Genomic DNA, 27,781 nt, shown 5'->3' on the forward strand with positions numbered 1-27,781 from the left:
TTTGATCAGGACATCTGATTGGGGACAGGCAGAATGGCTTCAGGACAGGTGTGTGGACCAGGTGTATACTCTTTTTTGATGAGACTTTAGTGTTTTACTCTTGAGTGAAAACTGAAGGGGTCTTGCAAGTTCTTAGTCATTGTGGTAGTGAAAGCCCAGGGGGTATGGGTTTTAGAGTTTGGGCGGTGTTGTAATATTGTTTTATATTGGTTGGCAAGGGGTCATCATTTTGTAATGTGATGACCTAAAGCTAACTCAACCATTCCATCATGGTTGGTCCTGCTTGGTTGAACATCAGTGTTTCATTCTTTTCTTTCATACTTATTCACATTAAATTGTAATCTTAGAAGTAAATGAAGAATTGTAGATGTTTCTTGTAGCTGAACATGATGTTTGGTGTGCATCACATGTTCTTCCTTCATATCGTTTGGTTAACTGTTACACTGCCCACATATCATTCTATAGTAGGACTGCTTGTAATATGAAAATTTTTATTGAGAAAGGTTTCTGCAAAGGATGAAATTGCTGACATTAGATTCTTATTTGAATGAAAATGAGATATAAGAAATTTCATAACTGTTATATTTTAATTTTAGGTTCTTCTGTGAGCTGTGTAATGTCTCAGCTACATCTCAGGATCAGCTTGATGGTCACATTTCAGGTCAGCGGCACCTGAAGGCTCAGAGGCAAAATGCAAAGACCACAACAACTACAACAGGTCAGTGAAGAGTACTTGTTTGTTGATTCTTGTCACTTCTTGAAAGCAAATTAGAAAGGAATTAAGCCATTTGCTCAGCATTTTGTCATACTTTTTGGAAAACAGCAGAATGATTGTGCTAAATTGTATCTGCAGGTAATAAGTTAACTTGAAAGTTTTGATTTTTAATTTGAATGTGAAGGCAATCTGATCAAAGTGACTTGTGCCATAGGTGCTCACAGTGATTTGCGTTTAGATACCTTCCAAGCATTTTCCTTCCATTAGCTTTGTGCAGTCATTGTATCAGTGAATGTATTACTTAAAAAAAGATGAGTATGGTTGCAAACTGCAAAAGGAATTCATATAAAGTTTATTGAATTCTGCATGTAGGTATGTGTCTTTCCTATAGTCTCTTGAGTCCTTAAAATGATGTAATCCATATTCACTGTATCTTTGCAAGAAAATCATTATGTTTAGGATTTGCATTCTGCACTTAACCTGTGAGCAACTCGGTTCTATCCTTGAGCATCTCCGTAGGCTAGTTTGAAACTACATAGTCCTAAACAGCACTAAAACTATATACAGAAGTTTGTTCATTGGCTGTGGAAACAAATCCTAGGCTTAAAATGATAATCACCTAACAACCAGTACCCAAACCTCCTGTGCTCTGACTCCTCTGATGTCCAGTTGATAATGAGTTGATGTAGAGATTCCTTGTTTTTTGACACATGTACCATCTGTTTTGAGAAGTGTGATTATTTCTTGAGAAAATCTGTCAATTTCTGGGGTTACTTAAAGTTGTTGTAGTGTTTCATAGAGAATTGTGTCTTGCATAGAATATCTGCTTTGGATTAGGCCAGCCTGATGGCTGCTATCAGCTGATTCTGACATTTGCTAGCAGCTGATGTCTTTAGTCCATCTTTTTGTTGTTAACATTAAAGTCACATTATCATTTTTTATTTATTATTCTTTTTATTTTGCTTTGTCGCTGTCTCCTGCGTTTGCAAGGTGGTGCAAAGTCACATTATATTTGAGAATATACCGAGCTAGCATTCAAGCATTTGTTTGGAAGTGTGGTTTAGATATCAGCCAACCATCTATGATGATCTTTTGCAGGTAAGGCTGATAGGGTGAGTGCTAGTTTCTTGAATGTAGCTGCAAGATTGACAGCATATTTATTTTTTTTTTTTTCTTTGTCGCTGTCTCCCGCGTTTGCGAGGTAGCGCAAGGAAACAGACGAAGAAATGGCCCAACCCACCCCCATACACATGTATATACATACGTCCACACACGCAAAATATACATACCTACACAGCTTTCCATGGTTTACCCCAGACGCTTCACATGCCCTGATTCAATCCACTGACAGCACGTCAACCCCGGTATACCACATCGATCCAATTCACTCTATTCCTTGCCCTCCTTTCACCCCCCTGCATGTTCAGGCCCCGATCACACAAAATGTTTTTCACTCCATCTTTCCGCCTCCAATTTGGTCTCCCACTTCTCCTCGTTCCCTCCACCTCCGACACATATATCCTCTTGGTCAACCTTTCCTCACTCATTCTCTCCATATCCCCAAACCATTTCAAAACACCCTCTTCTGCTCTCTCAACCACGCTCTTTTTATTTCCACACATCTCTCTTACCCTTACGTTACTTACTCGATCAAACCACCTCACACCACACATTGTCCTCAAACATCTCATTTCCAGCACATCCATCCTCCTGCGCACAACTCTATCCATAACCCACGCCTCGCAACCATACAACATTGTTGGAACCACTATTCCTTCAAACATACCCATTTTTGCTTTCCGAGATAATGTTCTCGACTTCCATACATTCTTCAAAGCTCCCAGAATTTTCGCCCCCTCCCCCACCCTATGATCCACTTCCGCTTCCATGGTTCCATCCACTGCCAGATCCACTCCCAGATATCTAAAACACTTTACTTCCTCCAGTTTTTCTCCATTCAAACTTACCTCCCAATTGACTTGACCCTCAACCCTACTGTACCTAATAACCTTGCTCTTATTCACATTTACTCTTAACTCTCTTCTTTCACCACACTTTACCAACTCAGTCACCCCTCCTGCTTTCTCACATGAATCAGCCACCAGTCTGTATCATCAGTGACAACATGACTCACTTCCAAGCTTCTCTCATCCCACCAACCTGCGCAACTTCCCCTCTTTCCAAAATCCTGCAATCACCTCCCTAACAACCCCATCCATTAAACAAATTAAACACCTATGGATACATCACACAACCCCTGCCGCAAACCTACATTGTTATTTTTGTATTGTCATAAATTTTTGTAGGCTACTTTTTAGTTGTACACCACCCCTTATAGCTCTTTTTTAGATTTCTAATGCATGGGAAAAGTCTTCCTGGGATGAATACTTGGTTCTGTCAGCTACTGCTTTATTTTCTCATATATCTATTACTTTAGTCTCAGTTTGATTAACTGGAACAGGATATTCAGAGGGGATGATGTAATAGGAAAGTTGATCATAGTTGGTGATGTACTGTTGCTTGATATATGAGTTGAATACATGATTGTGTTTTTTTCCTTTTGAATATATTCTGGTCTCATCCAAAGCTTGCTTCCAGAGTCCACTGAAAGAATGAATTGATTTATTTGTGCTTGGTGAGTGCTGCTGGATAGTTTTGGTAATGTTTGGTGTATTGTGATAGTGAGAATAGTTAGGGCTTCATAGCTTAATGGAACCAGTATTTCTATCTGTATAATGTAAGACAATACCTAATGTGGAGATACAAGAGATGCACATGACTTTCCCTGATGAGATTTTTTTTAATACCTGACATGAGAGGGCAAATAAATGTTCCTGTCATGGTTATGTTAGATGAAAAATGAAGAGGATAAAAATATGATAGAAGTTGAAGTATGGTCCTTAGATGTTTTTAGTCCTGACTTTTAACCCTTAAAATGCACAATTTATCTGAAACTATCCTTCCCTAGTGAAAAAAGTTACAAACCTAATTGTGTATTATTGAAGAAATAGCCATAAAATGTAGTGTATGTTCTTTGGTTTATTGTTTTTCATACATATTCGCTATTTCCCGCATCAGCAAGGTTGCGTTAAGAACGGAGGATGAGCCTTAGAGGGAATATCCTCACTTGGCCCCCTTCTCTCTTCCCTCTTTTGGAAAAGTAAAAAAAATGGAAGGGGAAGATTTCCAGCCCCCTGCTCCCTCTTTGGTATTGTAAGGAAAAAAGTTTAGTGGATAGGAAGGGTACTTACTTGTGGCCTGTTCAACATATACCACTGTTTTGTTGTCATTTTGTGTTTTCTCATCACTCCTGTGTTGTTGTAAGAAACAAGAAATGTGTTATACTTGGAGTAACTTTTGGGCAGAACTAGGAAATCTGAAGCAGTTCAGGTGAACCACAGAAAGATGTGTTGGTCTTGACTGTAGATAAGTGGCTATGGTTTCAATGCACAATTCATTAGAACTAGAGAGTGGATGTGAACTAAGGAGGCCATTTCCCTTTTGTTATGATGCTGCTTTGCTAGTACAGGATACAACAAACAAGTATGAAAAAAATTATTGTGTACAGTATTTTCTATAAATCTCTCTGTGTTCAAACTCCCAAAAAATATTATACAGTGCACTCTTTACCCTTGAGCTTTGTTAACTCAGAGCTAGAACACTCAGGTTTTTTCCTCTTCTTATTTTGGTTACATTCACACTCATTTAGACACTGAAGCCTAAACCTTTAAGGGAGGATGAACACTCCCTGCTTGGCTTCTGCTTTGTCTTGTGGAAATTGAAAATACAAGAAGGGGAGGGTTTCCAAGCCTCACTTCCACTTCTGCCCCGTTAGTAGCCTTCTGCAACATGCAGGGAATATGGACGTAAAATTCTCTGACAAGTGTGGGTACTTTTGGAACGATTGAGAATGCTTCTTCAGAGAACATTTACATTTATGCGAGAAAAGTTATTTTATATCTTGTATCAGTGAGTCCTCCCAACTTATTTTCCTAGCTTGTTTCCTATGAAGTTGAAATTTTTGCATTAGTTGATAATGTTGTGGGATTGACATAGTATTTATTGGGATGGAGGGAGTGGTAGCAGCCATGTTTTATTTTTAAAAGGAGGTGTGGTCAAGCCAACCCATTTTATGTACTGTAATGCAATATGGGATCAACAATGTAATAGGGACAGAGATTCTGTCTTGTAGAAATTGTAGGTTATTTGAACCAAAGTAGGGATGAGCTGAAGCTGCTTTGTTATTCATATTGTCCCATGTTTTAAGCTTGTTGTGAATATGACTTGATTTGCGTTGTGTTGGAGGAAGTTTTTAGAATGAATGGAGAACTAATTTTTGAATTGTTTTTACTGAACTAGTAACTGATAACAGGTTATTTTAAATGATTTGATGGCCACTACATGCTTGTAAGTTCTACTTGTCTTCTCACATATTTTCTCATGTTTACAAGTGATTTTCAGCTGTAGTGTGTTATTACAGTGAGAGGTAGCTTGATAGTTTGTTTGTACACCCCATACATTTTAACCCAAGTGCACATAGACTGAACTTTTGTGTAAGTAATAATTATTATCCTCAGTTAACATGGGTCACTTATGTTTTGAGAGTTATTATCCTAAGTTAACTTGGGTAACTTATGTTTTGAGAGTTATTATCCCAAGATAACTTGTTTGGGGTTCCACATACAATTTGTATATCCCGAGATAACTTGTTTGGGGTTCCACATACAATTTGTATAATTTCCAGCATAATGGAGCATAGTAGGTGTTGTTTCTCTCAATAGATGGATTATAAGCAATGCGTTAAGGGACTTATATGTGCAGATAACAGTATAGAGGTATGTCTCAGAGAAGGTCCTTTTGTTGCCATGTTTTTGCTCATTTTTTCCCATTATCACTCCCATTTTGTTGAAATGATATGATAGTGATGGCTATGAAGACAAAAAATTAATGTAATACATCACTTAATGAGAAAAGCTCTGACTCCATTAGTCCAGCAAAGAAAATCAAAGCAAAGTGTCTCTTAAAAGAGGTTCATGCATCTGGTTTATTTATGCCTTCACTGTTTTTCACCCTCATTATGAGGTATTTGGGCATGTGGAAAGAGTGTAAAGCTGGAGTTTACAAGGAGAGTGTGTGTTAGTATGATTAAAGGGGTTAGTGTCAGAGGAAGACCATTTGTGATATGTGGAAATAGAGTAGAAGAGTATTGGAAGGAGAGAAATGGCGGAAGAATGCATAGAATAGTGTACTTCAGGGAGATATGTAAGGACAGGAATAAATGGAGACTCTTTTGTTGTCGCCACTTCCATGATGGGAGTTTCCAGTTGGAAAGGTCAACAGTGATATAAATGGATAGATAGTATTCTGAGTAATGATGAATATAACAGTGATGACTATACAGACACACAGCAAAGATAATTCTTCAAGATTCTAAAAACTCCGACACATAATCCAGCTGACTCTACAAAGTGTACCACAGTAAAGTTATCTTTACCTCTTATTCCGCCTACCCATCCATTTGCTTTTGTTGGTAATAATGCTTACTTGTACATCTGGTGAACATCAGATTATATTGCAGTATTTTTAAAACTTCCCTGATACAGAAATGAATTTGCTGACATGATAGTGGAAGGGACTAGCAGGTATGGCAGCATCACAGGATAATGGAAGTAGTAAATAGTATCTTATCATAAGTAATGAATTGATTGGATTTATGTATTTCTTCAACAAGCTGTGAATTTTCTTTGTTATTTCTAATGCCTTTTACAATCTGAAATTTATAAAGGTATATTTTCTATTTTTTCATGTTTTTTTATTCATGGAGGTAACTTGGGCTTTCAGGAACTGTGTATTTCATTATGTAGTATTGAGAATACTAGCATTTATAACAAAATATTTTGTGTATGGCTTTTTCTGTCAGTGTATGTTTCAAAACAGCATTAAATATAATCGATGTTTGGAACATACTTTCTCGAAGAAGAACAGGTAAATGGGAGGGGGCAAGCCAAAATGTGAAATAATCGTTGAGGCTAGGTAGCATTTAAAAGTTTGTATACTTCTGTTAGAGGCTTTTTAATGACTTCTGGTGTTTTTGTTACTTTTTCTGCACAGCTTTAGCAGTTTTATCTGAGGTTACAGATATTGATAACTGTATTTTATTAGGACTTTATCAGTAATGGAGATGGATCATGTTATTTTTACCATGATCAGAGTGATTTTCTTTTATTCAGAAACTGAGGTGTATTGTGGATATTTTGGGTGAAAGAAATATCTGTTTGACATCATTTCTAGCTTCATAATATGGATTAAGGGAAGACAGCTTTTCACTTGGTGTTGTTAAGGTTACCAGTTGCTTGTGATTGATGTTGATATTGAGAATGTGTTGGTAATGTGAATGAGAAGGTTGGTGATTTTAGGAGAGGCTGATACCGTCTAGGCATCTGTAAGTTATGGTAATTGTTTCTGAATGGTTTGAAACGTAAATTGAAGTTATTGGGGCCAAATTATGAAGGCTAGGATTAAGGTGTTAGATCAGAGGCAGTATTTTCCTGATTTACATGTAGGGAAAACAGCTTGAACATGGTAATACTTTTGAAGGAATAGCAAGATATAAAGGCCTTGAATTTTTAAAGATTTAAGCATTATCTTTTTCTAACTTTTGCTTAGCCCAAATTAGTTAACTCATTCTCTTTCTCTCACTGTTTTCTTCTCACACAAGATGATCTTGAATGGGGAAATTGCTTTCATATTGGTCAGCATAAAAAACTTCCTAGTTGCAAGTGAATGGAGGCTGTTACAGGGGATATGATGCTGGAAGCTAATTTCTGTTTTTCTAAAAGGAATGAGGCAGTGAAATATGATCGGAGAAATGAGGGTCAATTGAAAAATATTATATATTAGTTGATTTTCAGTTGCAGATGTTAGAATAACCAGAAAAGCCATTTGTTGACATTGGCTGCTTTAGTACTGAAGAGAGTGAATAGTATAATAAGGAATTAAGGAATGGAAGGATAAAAGGATTCAAAGGTAGTTTGTAATATACACATTGGTGTTAGTGGAAAAATATCAAAAATGGCTGAGAGAAAAATTCTAATGAGTATTTGTATAACCATGAGTTACTTGGGATGAATTTAATGAGTGAACTGTTGAAGGAAATCAGATGTACATGTGACAGTATTTAGATTTGTTAAAACCATGGTATTTTGATGGTTTCTTAAAGGGGTGCAATTATGTAAATGTCTAAAAATGTATAATTGGTTGTTTCATGGAGAAAAAGATAACTGATTTGTATTTGCAGTATTGATGTGTATTCAGTCTTTTCTTTGTTGTTTTATATATTTATGACATAATTACAAATGTTATATTGGGGTAGAAGAGAACAAATACTTCCCATGTATCTCTCATTTGTGTGGTATGAATTGTCTAAGAGGTGCATAGCGGATAGGAAATCCTTCTCTTCTTGTATGATCACCTTTTAAAAGTAAGAATCAAAGGAACAGGGCAAGGATTTATTCCATTGAAAGCCTCACATCCTGATACTACTTTGCCTAGGCAGGAAAGGCCAGCTACAATAAAAGAAAAAATGCAAATGTTAAGATAATTGACATTTATAGAATGAAATTTTTTTAGCATTTTTCCAGATGACTTTTTTTTTTTTACCTAGTGAGTCATAGGGATGGAGCCTGTTCAAATTAGGAAAATTTGAGTCACTTTTCATAGAATTAGGAAATAAAAGTAGTAAAGCTAAAGTATGGGTTCAGATGTGTTGTTAGGTTTTCATGTTAGCATAACCTTATTTCTGTTAAGCAAGAATTTCAACCTTTTCTCTGTATATGTCGATTTTTATGGGCATCCACCCTCAGGTTGTTTTCAACTCATTTATTCATGTAAGATAAAAGTCTGAATGTGATAATTTTTATTGCATTATCACATGCAAATGACCATAAACTTTACTAATTTGGCATTAAGATTTCTGTAAGATAATATTTAGCTTAGGAAATTTAGGCTTTTAACGATAGAAAGTGTATAGTTTGTTAAATTGTTTTTTGAATATGTGACATTAGAATTAAGGGATATGATTGAATATAAGAACAAATGTATTCCATAAGTATGAATTTGCATTTTATATTCAGAATGTTGCCATGATTTCTACATATCACTTACTGTACATGATTAGATAGGGGATAGGAGAGAAAGAATGCTGCCTACATATCTCGTGCATGATGTAGAAGGCAACAAAGAGAAGTGGGAGTTTGGGGCTGGAAATCTTCCCATGTTTTATTACTTTCTGTTGTAAGAAACAGAGGAAAGAGCCATGTGAGGATTTTTCCTTTCTAAGGCTTAGTCATATGTTCCTTATACTTCCTTGTTCCCTTGGAAAATGGCAAGTCCTTGTGAAAAAGTAAGATAAGATTTTGTGAGCATTCCCCAAAGTGTTATTTTTCCTTTAAGAAATGTCATTTGAATATTTTTCTTGCATTGTAAATTCTAAATGACTGAAATTTCTTTTCTGTCATCAGAAGTTCCTTTTAACCATAAACAATATTTTCTGTGAAAAATTAAGTTTGGAAAAAGAAAGTTTTGTCGAAAATAATTTATCATCAAATGAAAGTAGACTTGAGGAAAACTTTTAAGTAGTCAGGTATATTCCAAAAGCATGAATTTGCACTATTTGAGTAGATTATTACCATATTATTTGAAAATGAATTGTATTTTATATTTAACAGCATTGGCACAAATTTGCTTGTTTGATAAAGATATTATTTGGATGATCTAGCTTGATGCTTTAAGTCCCACTTCACTTTCCTCTTTTGTAGCATTTCTCTTCCTCTTGTAACTCATGATGTGAAAAAAGCTGGAAGGTAATGCAAAAAGAAAAAGCAAACAAAAAATAGTTTCTAGGAATAGGCAACATCTTCTCATGAAAAAATGAATTTATTATAATTTCTTTGTAATGAAGTATGCTATATGATAAACTTTTATGCTGGATATCGTGCTGTATGATAAACTCTTACACTGTATGTCATGCTGTTATTGTGCAGGTACCTTACCTGAATCGTGGCAAAGACACAATGAAAATGCATGCATAATTGTGTAGATGGATCAGATGTTTATTTTCATTAGCATAAATTGATGGTTCTCTCGAATGGCAACACTTCATGCAGTTTGGCAGGCATTTTAGAGACTCTGTGAAGTTTATGATTTTATTCAGTAAATGATTATTGTGTGCATTGGAGAAGTGGCAATTTTTGCAGTTAATGATAAGAAATGTTCTGATACATAGGTGTAATTTTTGCTTGAATGAATGAAAGTAATTACTCAAAGTGATTTCGGATTTTTTTTCTCTTTTCATCAGGAAGCAGCACTAGAGTTTATAGTTATGGATAATTTTTTGCCATGGCCACCGTCTTGAGGGAGTTCCCAAAGGGAATGAGCATCAGAGATATAGATAGGTAGATGAACGTCGGGAATTTTGAATTTGAGGTTGGAAATAGATTTTTTTGCATTGGGTATAGGACTGAGGTTTGGCTCCAGAAAGTGCAAAAAAGAAAAAAAGATTGCCTAACAAAATAATAGTTTTGTTGGTTCATGAGTAAGCCAATTTTCATCTTTAGAAATGAGTGCCGTCCCAAAAAGGAAAAGATTATATTGTTGTTCAGTTTGCAAAATTCATTGTTAGATATTCTTGGATTCAGGATATTTATTGTGCAGAATCAGTTTTCTTGTGTTACTGGATTCCACGTAGAAGGGGTTATACTGAATGCAAGAAGTAGCCTTTGAAAAGGCTGTAGCTTCATCTGTGGATGAAAAGCAGCACAGTCTTTATGGGAACTTTCCTCTGCTAAGAAGTCCATCATATCCCTCCTCCTTTATGGAGTGCATCCTTGAAGCTTCATAAGCTTCAGAAAAGTGGTCTTGTGACAGTATAATGAAAATAAGAATTAATGTACTTTCTTTTTTTCTTTTTTATACTCAAAGATTGGTTTGATACTGTAGCCAGGCAGACTTAGCATGAAATCATTCACTACAGTATACCCAGTCTCGGATGTATGAATTGAAGGCCAAGAGGTTGTTGCCCATATTGGAAAGTGTTGCCATTGGTATCTTTCTTAGTTTTTGTAAAACTAAAATACACAGTTTGTTTTGTGAAAATCTGTGAAATGAAATTGAATTTTAGATAGTTGGACACCACATCCTTAGCTCTGTCCTTTTATATTGCATATTATACTATTGTTTTTTGTGTTATGTGTTCATTGATTGTAATGGTTTTAATGAATTTAGAATGGCAAAGTTTTTACTGATGAATACTTGGTTAACATCTAGTGTTCAGATGTAAAGTGAATGCAGCAACTGGTAAGGCTATAGTATCTTAATTTCTCATCATCTGACATGATTTGAATATTATGCTGACGATGATATAGTGCTTAAGTAATGTTTATGTGGATGGTAGTCAGGAGCAAGAAAATCTTATTAACATTATTTGCATTTGTGTCTGTTACTAGAACTTGAGGTTTAAGCTACTTCATTCACTATATACAAACAGATAATTCACTAAGATTAGTTGCACAAACTAGTTGTGTTAGATGTAAAATAAAGTGAAGATGATCACTTTTATTGCTTAAGGTGTCATTAAAGTCTTAACATGATTCTGAGATGCATATTAATATTATGTAAGCCCTCAGCAGTAATTGTCAACATTTTGGAAAAAATTGCACTTCTGGGTAACTTTGCCTTATGACTTTTACTGGGATATAGTGGATAAAGTTTTGGAAATCTAAACAAATTATGAATAAACAAATACTGTTAGTCATTAATTCTTTATGTAGCTCACAATAGATGATTTAGAAACCTTGATTAAATTCATTCACACATTGAGAAATGAAGTTATTGAGAGTTGCCATTTGATTTGCAGCTGTTATCTACTTCAGGAAGTTAAAACTTGATATGAGGTATCCATCTAGAAATGTCAGTTATAGAAACCAAATATTATAGTCTAAGTACAGCAGTTTTTCTTTTTTACTTTTTTTTATGATTTATTTGATAAGCACGTGGGTCAAATGAACTTCGCAAATTAAAAGGAAATTATTTATTTGCAGCATAGTTATAAAGGTCAAAGAGTGTAATCCATGAGTTTTTATTCCCCAGGACCTTGAGGTTGGATCATTGACTCATGTTGAGAAGGATAAAACTTTATAAGCCTGCCGGCGGCATGCCCCGGTTCCCTCGCTTGCAACTGTCACCACCTACGCATTCTTTTACTTGGTTTGTTTTATTAACCTATGTTTATGGCTCTGAATAAAGGAAGAGTGCCACTTATTTGTTTGTTGATATTATCAGTTTTTTTCTGCTTGAAAAGTTACTGATTATCCTGAATGAGTATCATAAAGTGAAAAAGGAGTAGTTTTGACATATTATAGGAACATAGAAAGAGAAATATGATACAACATTGTTTTAGACTTGTTGGTTAAAACCTTTGAAGAAGTAAGGGAAAATGCTATGATAAATAATGAGTATGTTGGTGGGGAAAAGTAAAAAGATATATGAAATGAATGGTAAAACACTTTTCCATTGAAATTTTGTAGATGTTGGAAAAATGTTCTTGGCCAATGAATTCTGTACAACAAAATAACATAAATGTGGATGGATTCCTTTTTGATATACTGTTGGTTTTTAGGACAGTAGTAAATACTGAGAATATCCGTTATATATCATATTGATGATCATACCCAAATTTTTAAGATTTGTAAGAAATAATGGATGAAGATATGGTTAGAAATAATATAAAATCCTATGCAAAATGAGTGAGAGGAGACTTGATAACTGATATGTATCAAAGCATGGTTGATGTATGGCTTAAGATAGGTTTGATATGAAAAATGTAATTAAAGTTTTGCTTCCTGAAATGCCATCTCTCTCAACTTTGTTGATGATAGTCAAGATTTTCTTTGCTTCTTGCTGCATTCACTGCTTTGAGTAAGTAACTGGCAGGGTATCTTGTATGTGCCTGTCTGTTTGGTGATATGGTTGTTTAGTGTATGTAATTGCTTTGAATGCATGGCACAGATTATGCTTTGTTTAAAGCTTTTAATTTTTATTAGAAGAAAGTGTGATGTTATTTTAGTACAGGCATTCCCCACTTAACGTAATCAGTGTGATCCCAGAAAGTGCAAAGTTACATGAAACTGCTGTAATTGAGCAACTTCTTCCAATTGACTTTTATTATGTAAACAGATGCTTTCTGGTGTCAAATCTTTTGATCCCACATTGCTCCAAGTTGCCACTGAATTACTCATGTGTCTGTTTTACACTAGTATTATACTTTCTTAACTATACAGTAGATGTAATACAGGAGTAATACTGTAAAATATTTAAAGATCAGGCAGTATGTGTAAGGATGATAGCATTGGTGAGAGGCATCACCTCCAGTCACTTCCATAAGTTATTCTCTCCATTTCTTTTAAACTTGATCATGTGTTGATATCTATCTCTTAGACTTGTGTAATATACTTTTTGCTCCTTGCACTTCTTTCTTTTGCGTTGTATTCACCTCCCTCCAGAATACCTTGTTAATCTCTTTTAAAGTCAGATTAATTTTTCTTCTGAGATCCATCATTTGTTTTCCTCTTATTAATTCTTTAATTCTTGGTTTTGTATTCAGCCCACTTTGCTCTTCATTCATCGCTAGTTCATCATTGTGAAAATAGTGATGAACTGTGTTCATCAACTATGTTAAACTAAATCAGGCACTATCTTATCCAAATCAGTTCCATAATATCACAGCTACTTTGAAATGAAACAGTGTTAAGTGGGATTACATTAAGCATGGATTGTGTGTATTAGAAATAAGAATCAGTATGAATAGTGAGTGGAAAGGATTTGTTGACTATTTTCAAAGAGTATTGGTTTAACTTTTGAGTAGCATCACCAGTTGTGCAGAAAGTATGTTTTATCATGGTGGAAATCAGGAAGGAAATTATGCAATACAGCATATTATTCATTGAGAAGACGTGTTTTTTTTTTTTACAAAGGATTGTACTCAGATATCAGTGACAATTTAGAGGTTGTTCTGTGGATTTGTGAAACTTGGTATCTTGCTATTGATACTTCTTTACAAGTTATATGATGAGGGTTCACAAGTACAATTATCCTATGATGTTGGGACTTGCTGTATTTAAGAAATATTTTAGAAATAAATGAAAAAAGAATTAATCAATTATGCAATATTATTTTGTGTATATACTCAACAAAAAGTTAAGTTCCTTGTAAGGATGTTGCTACATAGGTGTAGTTGAAATAGAGCCTTCCTTAAGGTTGTTATACCCATGTTACATTCATGGCATTGTCTAGACCTGGGCTTACCTTTTTCACTTTTTGCAGTATGCTTAGTTGATTTTATTTAACACCACGCTTTTCTGCGTCTGTACTGCTTTTCAACAAATCTATATATGTGTTTGCACTATATTTAGGTGACTTTGTAAAAGGATGATATATTTTTTCTTTTAAAGTCCATTTACTAGTGAAATCAGCCACCATGAAGCACATTGAGGGACTCCAAAAGTTGGATAACTGGACCTTTGAAAGAAATTTAAAAGTTACCAGATTTGGACAGATCCTGGCAGATAGTTAGAGTATTTGGATACTTGGAGGTTGGATGATATACCTGTTATAGATATTGTGTTTAATGGTGAATACTAGTATTTTAGCATTGCATTGAAATGACCCATAGTCGCTAGGAGCCTAGTATGGAAGAATTTAGGATACAGAATTTATGGAAGATGAAATGTAGACGAACCTAACTTGTAATTGTTTATGTAACAGATTTAAAGTGAAATATGTTGCACTGTAACTGTAAGGTACAGTATATTTTGGAAATTGCCATTCTCCATGAATCATGGAAAGAAATGGAGACTTTTTGATATATTGATTATTGATGTTTGTAAACATATGCATAGTACTCAAGGACAATACATCTCCACCCCTTAATATCCAAAAATTCAGTTTTATTGTATGTCCCCGGCATGGACCCTGGCTGAAGTGGTCTTTACTATTTATTTATTTATTTATTATACTTTGTCGCTGTCTCCCGCATTAGAGAGGTAGCGCAAGGAAACAGACGAAAGAATGGCCCAACCCACCCACATACTCATGTATATACATACATGTCCACACACAGCACATATACATACCTATACATCTCAACGTATACATATATATACACACACAGACGTATACATATATACACATGTGCATAATTCATACTATATGCCCTTATTCATTCCCATCGCCACCCCACCACGCATGAAATGACAACCCTCCCTGCATGTGCGCAAAGTAGCAATAGGAAAAGACAACAAAGGCCACATTTGTTCACACTCAGTCTCTAGCTGTCATGTATAATGCACCGAAACCACAGCTCCCTTTCCACATCCATGCCCCACAAAACTTTCCATGGTTTACCCCAGACGCTTCACATGCCCTGGTTCAGTTCATTGACAGCACATTGACCCCGGTATACCACATCGTTCCAATTGACTCTATTCCGTACACGCCTTTCACCCTCCTGCATGTTCAGGCCCCGATCACTCAAAATCTTTTTCATTCCATCTTTCCACCTCCAGTTTGGTCTCCCACTTCTCCTTTTCCCTCCACCTCTGACACATATATCCTCTTGGTCAGTCTTTCCTCACTCATTCTCTTCATGTGACCAAACCATTTCAAAACACCTTCTTCTGCTCTCTCAACCACACTCTTTTTATTACCATACATCTCTCTTACCCTTTCATTACTTTACATCAGCTAAAGATTGTACCATACACACTGTACTTAATCCACTTAAAGTAATGGTTTCCCTGAAAGAATAAACTGTAGATTCTTTCTTGCGCAAGCCCTTGTTTCTCAAGAATGTGCATTTGTCCGCTACAAGCTGCTGAAGACCCTAGTTAAAATGGATCATCACTATCTCTGTGTGGTTTTCCAATGGGTTCTCCATCTTTGGCTGTATTGTTATATGGCTGAATGTGGAACATCTGTCCATAATTTACTCATTCATTTTGATGTGTTCCAAGTTTCATACCCCATTATTATAAGCAGTTGAAAAGCACAGTATTGATTGAAAAAAGTACTGATTTTTAGTAACTGTGTAAGGCCTTTAGGTAATCACACTGCAGCAAATGGGGAGCCGGGCACTATTTGACAGATTGTGCTCAATAAGGTACTTTCAAGATTTTTTCCTTTAAATATTGTGTACAATATATTTATTACATTGAGAGGTAAGTGAATTAGTAAGGATTCACATAATGTATTTGACTAGCTACTTGGATGGAGCAGAAGATTTACTGATTTTAATTGACAGTGGAACATTGTGATGGGGCAATGATACATACAAAATGTTAGTTTTAATGTGTATTTTTTAAATTAGTTTGTAAGATCATATCTGTTTATGTGGCCAAAACAGTGATTTTCCAAGGTATAAATGCTTGAATTATAGAATGGTTGAATTTTAGTTGGTGTATAAGATAAGGATGTATTAGAATGTGAATTATAGAATGGTTGAATTTTAGTTGGTGTATAAGATAAGGATGTATAGAATGTATTAGTCATTTGTCAGTTAGGAAGCTTATGTTAAGCCTTTTTACTGTACTTGAGATATGCATTTCGTTTCACTGTAATTCACTTGAGCCAGTCGTTTGTGGAATGCACTGTGAGGTGCTTGAATAAAAAGGAAAAGAACACATCTATAGTACACCAAAGAGAATTTTTTTTTTTTTTTTTTTGTCGCTGTCTCCCGTGTTTTTTATATGATGCTTTATAATTAAGGACTTCCTTCCTGACATTGCCTCACTAAAGTGGCAAAAAAAAAAAAAGTGTAGATTTAGAATGCTAAGATTTATGGAAGTGATTTTGGTATAGTTGCAGGTGGAAATGTTTGATTCAGACTATCATGACACAGACTGATGAAATTTCCAGTGCACTCAGAAGTTTGATCACTGTTTTGTAGTTCAATATTTCACATTTCATCATTGGAAGTGTAGTAACATTTTTGCATGTCAGAAATGTTGTATACACATTGTTTTAGTGAGATGTACTGTTAAGATAAAACAAATTTACTGTGAACAGAATTTTAATGTCTCAGATAAAATGTGCTCCAGTTTTTGCTGCAACATTTTTGCATTGCTGGACCAGATAACCCATTATCTTTGTATATGTGGCAATTTCTGCTGAATTGAATGGACACCAAAGTTACTATAGTTGTAGACAACATTACTGATTTACTGATTTTTTTATTCATCTTATGGATCAAACAGTAAATGAAGGCCGTTTCTTTTAACTCATGTTGTGAACTGCTATTGCCTTATTATGTATTCTGGCTTTACAGAATATGATTCTTGCATTTAACTGTAAATGGCCATTAGTACACTTGTCTCCTAATAATTTGAAGTTAAAAGGACATTTTGTTTTATTGTCATGTTTGTTCATATTATTCATGAAAATGATTAAACTGAATGTTACCACCTATGATACTGTTGACATTTTTTTCATGATAGTAATTAAGAAATGGTGTGGATTGTAATGAGGGATACTTATTCTGAAATTTGTCTATTTCTGGTTCAGTACAGAGAACGAAGGATGTGGTCTTTTTTTATCTTTGTTCAACGAAAAAATTTTTCAAATTGATGTAAGGTACTCTTACAGAATGTTATCCTTATATTTTGATTACTGCTAATATCCTCAGACTCAGTTGTACTTGTTTCTCTATTAGCCCATTTGTGTAATTTTTTTATTTCTTTGTACATATCCAGCAACTGACTTCTATTAAAGACACTCTCTTTGTCATCATCTGCATGTTCACTCTCTCCTGACAATCATATTATCATACCAATCTTTTTACCAGCAATTTTTTTTATGGATTTGTATGAAAGAGAATGGTGTATATTCATTTGATTCTCTTTCTCTACTTATGTTCTTACATTTAAGTGGACAAGCATGGTGATGTAGATTTACATAAAACACGACATTTAGCTTGGTTATCCTATTCAGAATAGGTTCTTTTTGTTGGGAGAAGGAACTAAAAGGATGAGTAAGACTTTGTTTATGTGAATGTGTCTCCAACTAAGAATGCAGTTGGTCTTGAAAAAATGGAAGGTATAAAACCTGCTGCTGCCTTTATCACACATTACAACATTAAGTGGCAGTTTGGAGTATGAGATAGAATAGGATGTGTAAGATCTGCAGCTGAATGTGTGAAGAATTACAGTATGATAAGGATGATTGGAGCAGGAAAGGAAAAAAATTAAGAATGTGAGCAAGTGGAGCAGACAGTAATAATAAGGAAAAGAACTCTTTATTTGTTTGGAATGGTAATGTATGTGAAAGAAATGGATTTCGTATGAATGATAAAGAATTTGAAAAATTGGTTGACGGTAAGTGTGTGGTATGTACACTGTTAAAGGATTTATGTGTATATTAGTTATTTACGTACCATGTTTTGACTGAGTGGAGAAAGTTCATGGTGCTTTGCAGGGAGAGCTTGGAGATTCATTTGCTGTAATAGAGATACAAAGGTGAACCACATTTTAATGGAGGATGTTATCGGATGGATAGGTGATATTATATGCAGCACCAAATAGATATGGGATTTTCTGGACAAATTACTTCTTTTGAAGGAATTTATGGACAATGCACATTTGTGGGTTTTGGCAATGTTGCCATGATCCTTCAATACAGAGATGTCTACAAATATGTATGGTCATTGTAAAGTCAGAGGTGTGCATTGTTAATAACAAGCCAATTAGGATAAGAGCTGAGAACAAAAAATGGTAGACAAGACTAACTTTTAAAGAAAGGAGCACTAAAATGGTGTTTGGATTTTTATATATAATGAGAGAAAAGTGTTGTGGAGGTGCCAGAAAAATGCATCAGCAATAGCAGCAAATATCTGCCAGTGTAATAATTAGGTATGAAAAGAGAAAAGTTGCATGTTTTGATGAAAATGTGAAAAATGTGTAGATTAGAGTTTAAATAGAGAAGTTGAGTGGACTGGTATACACTGAGGAATGAAAGGCATAGAATGAAGACTGATTTGATTCTGGAAAGAAAAATGATGAAAAGATGAGAGTAAGGGATAATTACAGAAAGAGAATGATAAAAAATATGAGAAAATGGACTGGTGCTATGAAAGGGGTTAGGGAAGAAAGAATTTTTGAAGATTATTTTTTTGATATTAGAAAACGTTGGTAATATTCTGAAAAGACTAATATTTATGTAATATGGAATTCTTTTTTGTAAGGTAAGGATTAGGGGTAAAGGAATATAATCAAGTTGCTATTTTGATAAGAAAAAGAGTAAAGAAGAAGAATCTTATTCATTTACTACCACCATTTTACCAACACTGTCCCCCATCAGTCACTGCTATCATTTCCACTTCACCCTAGTCACCACCATCAAGACCATTACTGTAATCTGATAAATCCTACCAGCATGTAAATTAGAGGTTACACAGTGCTTTTCAGTGTACAAAAAATCAACCAAAATATGAAAGTTGAGTGCATCTACTAGATATATTATGCTACTTGCTTGTTTTCTCACTTTATTGGAGGTTGCATTGTTGATAGTTTTCATTGGTGTTTGCTAGATTTAAAGGAAAAAAAAAGTGCTAGAGCAGTAATGAAAGTGAAGGCAGTAGTTGGTATGCAGCCAATGACCAGGGAGGTATATTACCAGTACTACCTGTCTGGGTATCAGAGGGTTAGTGACTCCTACTTAGTGAGCCAGCCCTTCATTGGTTTTCAAGTTGCACTTCTCTGACCCAAGTAGCCGTCTTTTCTTTTTGCCTCACCCACATGTGTACTACTGGCATTTTGTCAACAAATCTGCAATATTTTTGGCAAAAATGTTAAGAGCAATAGATAGAAGCAATAGGTAGGAACATTTAGACAGGAGCATTAGGTAGAAGTAGTCAGAAGGAACATTTAGGTAGGAGCCTATGTAAATACTGTGCTAGACTTGCCCTCTGCTAGTGGCCTGTTAAGGGTGAGACACTAAAGGCTAAGAAGTGGCACTGGATTTCACTCTTTATGGAGACTCTTGCTGTGGCCACCACCTTGAGGGAATTCTGGTTGGGAACAGGGATCAGAGATACAGATTGATAGATAGATAGAAGGTAGATACTTCAAAGTCATGGCTAATCTCTGGGGTATGACTGAGAATAGAGGTCCAAACATTTTGCATGAGTTGCTTTGAGTTGGAATAAAGGGTGACTTTTATTTGAGTAGATATGATACCAGTATATTTTATGTAGAAGATGGTGATATGGTAGCTGCATCAGAAGGAGCATTAGGTGGGATGATAATCTTTGTAGGATGAGGATATTTAAAAGTGATTGTGGGAAAATGTAAGACTTGCTTTTGAAATATGGGATGTCACAAGGTTGTGGAATAGCTTATCCATTTGTGAATGATGGTCAGCAAAGATGGTTGTGGAGAAACCACCACTGAAAGTAAAGTTAATCAAGGGACACTTTTAGGTGCAATGAAAGCTTTTAATGATAAAGAACTTGAGTGTACAGTGCACAAGATTGGGTACTCAACATATATGATATATATATAAGGAATAGAAACCTTAGTTCCTATAGATCAGGATAGGTAAAAAAAAAAAAACAACAACAGATTTTGAGATGAATGACCTGCAAATTATGGCTAGAAATTTTCTTTTGATCACACTTACTACTCATTATAAGGGAAGATTGTTAAGTATTAATATACTTCAAATTTGTGTATCTTATAATGAAAACTAACATGATTTATGTGAGATTGTGTTAAAGCAGTTTTATAAGGTAAGTTAGAGGTCTCATTGTAATGATATGTGATGGTTAGGGATGAGTTTGTCAGCTGTAATTATATGATTTTTTTTATATTGAAGGCTCCACTCATGGACGAAAGTCCATTTCGAGGCCAGGCCTTAATTGAATATTTATATAGAGAGAACTATGAAATGGAGAAAGAAAAGATAAGGGAAAGTATTTACAAATTTTTGAGAAAGTGAAAAACCTGTGTTTTGAAATGTGCGAGATCATAGGTATTGAGAAAGGCATGAAAAGGTAGAGTTCCAAAACTTCGACATGTAAGGAAATTTAGAAACTGCAGCTTCTGTGTTCTGTATGGAGGAGTGTCTGCATGAAATATTTTTTTTGATATAATTGCTTGCTTAACCCATGAATGGCACGAGTCCTCACATGATACCAGTGGTGTCTTAGCTACGTCTCTTCCTTGTATATCAACGGACTGTTTTGTCTTTTATTTCCTGATAATGTGATCATTACATGAAAGTGCTCTTCGGATCTTATAGTGTTTCAGTTTCCTTGTGGTTTTATGCTACCTCACCAACACGGTAAATGGAGATAAAGTGTGAACAAATGTAGCCATTTTTGTCTGTTTTCCTGGTGCTCCCTTGCTGTAGCAGGGGCTAGGGATGCTGTTTCTTGTGGGGCAGGGTAGTGCCATGAATGGATGAAGGCAAGTATGAATATGTACATGTGTATACATGTATGTGTATATATATGTATTTATGTGTATATGTTTATATGTATCCCTGGGGATAGGGGATGAAGAATACTTCCCACGTATTCCCTGCATGTCGTAGAAGGCGACTAAAAGGGGAGGGAGCAGGAGGCTGGAAATCCTCCCCTCTCGTTTTTTTTTTTCTTTTTTTTAATTTTCCAAAAGAAGGAACAGAGGGGGGCCAGGTGAGGATATTCCACAAAGGCCCAGTCCTCTGTTCTTAACGCTACCTCGCTAATGCGGGAAATGGCGGATAGTTTAAAAGAAAGAAAGAAGTGTGTATGGGCATTTATGAATATATATGTGTATATGAGTAGATGGGCCATTCTTTGTCTGTTTCCTGGTGTTACCTCTGATGGAAACAGCGATTAAGTATGATAATAATTTGTTTATAGATGGGCTGGTTAGGGAGTTAAATGCAAGAGTTTTGGAGACGGGCAAGTATGCAGTCTGTTGGGGATGAGAGAGCCTTGGAAGTGAGTCAGTTGTTGTTCGCTGATGATACAGCTCTAGTGGCTGATTCGTGTGAGAAACTGCAGAGGTTGGTGACTGAGTTTGGAAAAGTATGTGAAAGTTGAAAGTTGAGAGTTAATGTGAATAAGAGCACGGTTATTAGGTTCAGTAGGGTTGAGGGACAAGTTTATTGGGATATAAATTTGAATGGTGAAAAATTGGAGGTAGTGAAATGTTTTAGATATCTGGGAGTGGACTTAGCAGCAGATGGAACCATGGAAGCGGAAGTGAGTCACAGGGTAGGTGAGGGGGAAAGGTTCTGGGAGCAATGAAGAATGTGTAGAAGGAAAGAATGTTATCTCAGGGAGCAAAAATGGGTATATTTGAAGGAATTGTAGTTCCAACAGTGTTATATGGTTGTGAAGCATGGGCTATAGATAGGGTTGTACAGTAGAGGTTGGATATGTTGGAAATGAAATGTTTAAGGGCAATATGTGGTGTAAGATGGTTTGATTAAGTAATGAAAGGGTATGAGAGAAGTCTGGAAATAAAAAGAGTGTGATTGAGAGAGCAGAAGGTGTGTTGTAATGATATGGACGTATGGAGAGAATGAGTGAGGAAAGACTGACAAAGAGGATATTTGTGTCAGAGGTGAAGGGAACAAGAAGTGGGAGACCAAATTGGAGGTGGAAGGATGGAATGAAAAAGATTTTAAGCAATTGGGGCCTGAACATATGGGAGGATGAGAAACATACAAGGAATAGAGTAAATTAGAATGGTGTGCTGTCAATGGATTGAACCAGGGTATGTGAAGCATCTGGAGTAAACCATGGAAAGGTCTGTGGGGCTTGGATGTGGAAAGGGAGCTGTGGTTTTGGTGTATTGCACATGACAGCTAGAGACTTGAGTGTGAACAAATATTGCCTCTTTTTTCCTTGTCTTTTCGTTGCGCTACCTTGCTGGTGTGTGTGTGTGTGTGCCATCTCCTTTGTGACAGGGTGGCAATGGGAATGGATGAAGGCAGCAAGTATGAATATATACATGTGTATATATGTATATGTTTGTGCATGCATATGTATATATATATATATTGAAATGTGTATGTGCGTGTGTGGGTGTTTATGTATATACATGTGTATGTGGGTGGGTTGGGCCATTCCTCGTCTGTTTCCTTGTGCTACCTTGCTAACATAGGGAGATGGCAAGGCAGCGGGTCTGGATGGTATTGCAGTGGAATTTATTAAAAAGGGGAGTGGCTGTGTTGTTGACTGGTTAGTGAGGATATTCAATGTATGTATGGCTCATGGTGAAGTGCCTGAGGATTGGTGGAATGCATGCAAAGTGCCATTGTACAAAGGCAAAGGGGATAAAGGTTAGTGTTCAAATTACAGAGGTATAAGTTTGTTGAGTATTCCAGAGAAATTATATGAGAGGGTATTGGTTGGGAGGGTGAAGGCATGTACAGAGCATCTGATTGGGGAAGAGCAGTGTGGTTTCAGAAGTGGTAGAGGATGTGTGGATCAGGTGTTTGCTTTGAAGAATGTATGTGAGAAATACTTAGAAAAACAAATGGATTTGTATGTAGCATTTATGGATCTGGAGAAGGCATATGATAGAGTTGGTAGAAATGCTCTGTGGAAGGTACTAAGAGTATATGGTGTGGGAGGCAAGTTGCTAGAAGCAGTGAGAAGTTTTTATCAAGGATATAAGGCATGTGTACGTGTAGGAAGAGAGGAAAGTGATTGGTTCTCAGTGAATGTTGGTTTGCGGTAGAGGTGTGTGATGTCTCCATGGTTGTTTAATATGTTTATGGATGGGATTGTTAGGGAGGTGAATGCAAGAGTTTGAAGAGAGGGGCAAGTATGCTGTCTGTTGTGGATGAGAGGGCTTGGGAAGTGAGTCATTTGTTGTTCGCTGATGATACAGTGCTGGTGGCTGATTCGGATGAGAGACTGCAGAAGCTGGTGACTGAGTTTGGTAAAGTGTGTGAAAGAAGAAAGCTGAGAGTAAATGTGAATAAGAGCAAGGTTATTAGGTACACTAGGGTTGAGGAACAAGTCAATTGGGAGGTGAATTTGAATGGATTTTGCAGCGGATGGAACCATGGAAGCGGAAGTTAGTCGCAGGCGGGGAGGGGGTGAAAGTTCTGGGAGCACTGAAAAATGTGTGGAAGGCACGAACGTTATCTCGGAAAGCAAGAATGGGTATGTTTGAAGGAATAGTGGTTCCAACAATGCTGTATGGTTGTGAGGCATGGGCTATAGATAGGGTTGTGTGGAGGAGGGTGGATGTGTTGGAAATGAAATGTTTGAGGACAATATGTGGTGTGAGGTGGTTTGATTGATTAAGTAATGAAAGGGTATGAGAGATGTCTGGAAATAAAAAGAGTGTGGTTGAAAGAGCAGAAGAGGGTGTATTGAAATGGTTTGGTCACATGGAGAGAATGAGTGAGGAAAGATTGACCAAGAGGATATATGTGTCAGAGGTGGAGGGAACGAGGAGAAGTGGGAGACCAAATTGGAAGTGGGAAGATGGAGTGAAAAAGATTTTGAGTGATCGGGGCCTGTACATACAGGAGGGTGAAAGGTGTGCAAGGAATAGAGTGAATAGGAATAATGTGGTATACCGGGGTCAACGTGCTGTCAGTGGATTGAATCAAGGCATGTGAAGCGTCTGGGGAAAACCATGGAAAGTTGTGTGGGGCCTGGATGTGGAAAGGGAGCTGTGGTTTTGGGCATTATTGCATGACAGCTGAAGACTGAGTGTGAGCGAATGGGGCCTTTGTTGTCTTTTCCTGGTGCTGCCTCGCGCACATGAGGGGGGAGGGGGATGTTATTCCGTGTGTGGCGGGGTGGCGATGGGGGTGAGTAGGGGCAGACAGTGTGAATTGTGTGCATGTGTATATATGTGTGTGTATATATGTGTGTACGTTAGGATGTGTGGGTGTGTATGTTTGCATGTGTGGACGTGTGTGTGTGTGCATGTGTATGTGTGTGGGGGTGGGTTGGGCCATTTCTTTCGTCTGTTTCCTTGCGCCACCTCGCAGGTGCGGGAGACAGCGACAAAGCAAAATAAATAGATATAAAAAATATATATATATGTATATATATGTATACGTTGAAATGTATAAGTATGTATATGTGCGTGTGTGGACATGTATGTATATACATGTGTATATGGGTGGGTTGGGCCATTCTTTCATCTGTCTTCTTGTGCTACTTTGCAAACGCAGGAGAAATGACACCGTATAATAAATATATGAGAATATATAATGATTTAATGGACCCCGATATAACAGTTTTTGGATTTTACATACAAATGAAAATATAGTACGTTAATTAATGATTTACAAAGACATTAAAAATCTCAAACGTTGAACCATGCACATTTCATATCGCATTCGTTTTTGCTAGGTAGACTGACTTTGTTTCATTCTCATTCTTCATCAAGCTATCATGCATTCAGGCTGTATTCTGTTATTTCAGAATTGTGACTTTATTGAATAATTTTGCAATCCCTACAATTCAGAATGGTGTCAAGTGATTATGAGAGGTGCAATGAAAGCAGATAGTCCGTCCTCACTTTCTTATAGAGAAATAACCTTTCAAAGAAGAGGGATGGCATTGCATCTATCTCAGTCAGACTCCTGCCGCCCAAGTCATACCACTCATTAAACACAACACTCCACACAAGATTTTGGTAACTAAAAGTGACATTTTGTTGCAACAAAAACTAAAAAAAAAAGGAAATTAAAATTCAGCAAGGCAAAAGGGAAATATACACACAAATCACTACTCAGCAACAATACTCTTGTTTTACAAGGGAGCAGAACAAAAATGACAAATTAATGTGTCCTTTCTTCACAGGAGCTACCACAAAATCTTGCAAGTGTGCAAGATGATTTGTTACGGTGAGGTTGCCGCCTCCTGAGGCTGGGTGTCGCCACAACTAGGGGTGAAGCCACTGCTTTTGGGTATTCCCACCTGACCCACAGGTGTCATGGGGATCGGCAAAACCCAGTGGCGTAGGTGATGTCGGTTTTGCAGAGAGAGGCAACCTCTGCCGTCTAGCTTCACCAAGTATTATCTTTGTGTCTTCACTGCCATGCCTAACCTGTTCCAAATCATCAAAGCTGTGTCCTGCAGGCAGACAGGGGTGCCCATGGACAGGAGGGGCAGCATAGCGACGTCACCTACTGAGCTACCTTGCATGTGAGCGTGTCTGCTATGGACCGCTCCGTTTCGCAGACCAATTCTCCATCACTGGTTTATCAGATAATGTTGCCAGGACATCATCTCGCAAATGTATTCTTAATGCCAGCTGTTTGGGTGACTTATCTCCCTCTCTCGTGTGTCTGTGTGTGTGTGTGTGGGGTGGGGTGGGGGCGTATTGGAGCATAATCTGAATTGCTTTGCTGTTGTGCAGGCTACCTCTAACACCCGTGTTGCCCCTCAACACCCATTTGGCTGCCTTTACCACTGCTTCGGAGCATCCAATGGACTGGGGGAAGTGGGTTAAGGAAATGTGGACGATGATTCCCCATTTTTTGTAGAGAGCTTCCATCTCTTCTTTGTTGTTGTGCAGGCTATCTCTAACACCCATGTTGCCCCTCAACACCCGTTTGGCTGCCTTTACTACTGCTTCAGAGTATCCAATGGACTGGAGGAAGTGGGTTAAGGAAATACGGACGATGATTCCCCATTTTTTGTAGAAAGCTTCCATCTCTTTTCTGTCTAGATTGTTTCCCCATCCAAAACAATTTCCTTAGGTGTGTCCCATCTCTTGAAGAAGGTGAGCACCCTTGTGATTTTCCCCGCATAGGTTCGATTCTTACTCTGCGCCATGTAAGATGTGCAATGAAAGCAGGTAGTCCGTCCTCACTTTATTGTAAAGAAATATCTTTTCCCAGGAGAAGGGTAGCATCACCCTTCTCTCTATGTCATACTCTTGCCTCTGATTGCCTGGCAAGTGTTCTCGTGCTGCTGGGTGACTGCTGCCCAACTATTGTACCAAACACTAAACCCTACAGTGATATAGGAGTTAAAAGAATTCGTGTGAACTGAATGTGGCACAGAAATAGGTTACATTCCAGTTTATGGACTTTCGGCATTAACGGACACCAGTTTCCCTTTTAGTCCATTAGAGCTAGAGACTGAGTGTGAACGAATGTGGCCTTTGTTGTCTTTTCCTAGCGCTACCTCATGCGCATGCGGGGGGAGGGGTTTGTCATTTCATGTGTGGCTGGGTGGCGACAGGAATGAATGAAGGCAGCAAGTGTGAATTATGTACATGTGTATATATGTTTGTGTATGTATATATATGTATACGTTGAAATGTATAGGTATGGATATGTGCGTGTGTGGATGTGTATGTATATGCATGTGTATGTGGTTGGGTTGGGCCATTCTTTTGTCTGTTTCCATGCAATACCTCGCTGACATGAGAGACAGCGACAAATTATAATAATAGTAATAATAACAAATATATGTATATATATATATATATGGGTATGTTTGAAGGAATAGTGGTTCCAACAATGTTGCATGGTTGCGAGGCGTGGGCTATGGATAGAGTTGTGTGCAGGAGGATGAATGTGCTGGAAATGAGATGTTTGAGGACAATGTGTGGTGTGAGGTGGTTTGATCGAGTAAGTAACGTAAGGGTAAGAGAGATGTGTGGAAATAAAAAGAGTGTGGTTGAGAGAGCAGAAGAGGGTGTTTTGAAATGGTTTGGGCACATGGAGAGAATGAGTGAGGAAAGATTGACCAAGAGGATATATGTGTCGGAGGTGGAGGGAACGAGGAGAAGTGGGAGACCAAATTGGAGGTGGAAAGATGGAGTGAAAAAGATTTTGAGTGATTGGTGCCTGAACATGCAGGAGGGTGAAAGGCGGGCAAGGAATAGAGTGAATTGGATCGATGTGGTATACCGGGGTTGACGTACTGTCAGTGGATTGAATCAGGGCATGTGAAGCGTCTGGGGTAAACCCTGGAAAGCTGTGTAGGTATGTATATTTGCGTGTGTGGACGTATGTATATACATGTGTATGGGAGTGGGT

At 37.0% G+C, this 27,781-nt stretch overlaps 1 protein-coding gene across 3 annotated transcripts in view; it reads left to right on the forward strand.

Moving 5' to 3' along the window:
- LOC139754775 (zinc finger matrin-type protein 3-like) overlaps positions 1-27,781 on the forward strand; it is a 92,489-nt gene that overhangs the window by 22,662 nt on the left and 42,046 nt on the right. For 2 of the 3 annotated variants that reach the window (XR_011713953.1, XM_071672556.1), the window contains exon 6: positions 597-718. Coding sequence is in view for 2 of the 3 variants with exons in the window: in XM_071672556.1 (XP_071528657.1) it covers positions 597-718 (122 nt within the window). In the remaining variant the exon portion in view is untranslated. Of the gene's footprint in view, positions 1-596; positions 719-11,860; positions 17,552-27,781 lie in introns of those variants that run through there. The other variant, XM_071672557.1, reaches the window with a different exon arrangement.

The sequence above is a fragment of the Panulirus ornatus genome, chromosome 17, assembly GCF_036320965.1.
Source record: "Panulirus ornatus isolate Po-2019 chromosome 17, ASM3632096v1, whole genome shotgun sequence".
NCBI lineage: Eukaryota > Metazoa > Arthropoda > Malacostraca > Decapoda > Palinuridae > Panulirus > Panulirus ornatus.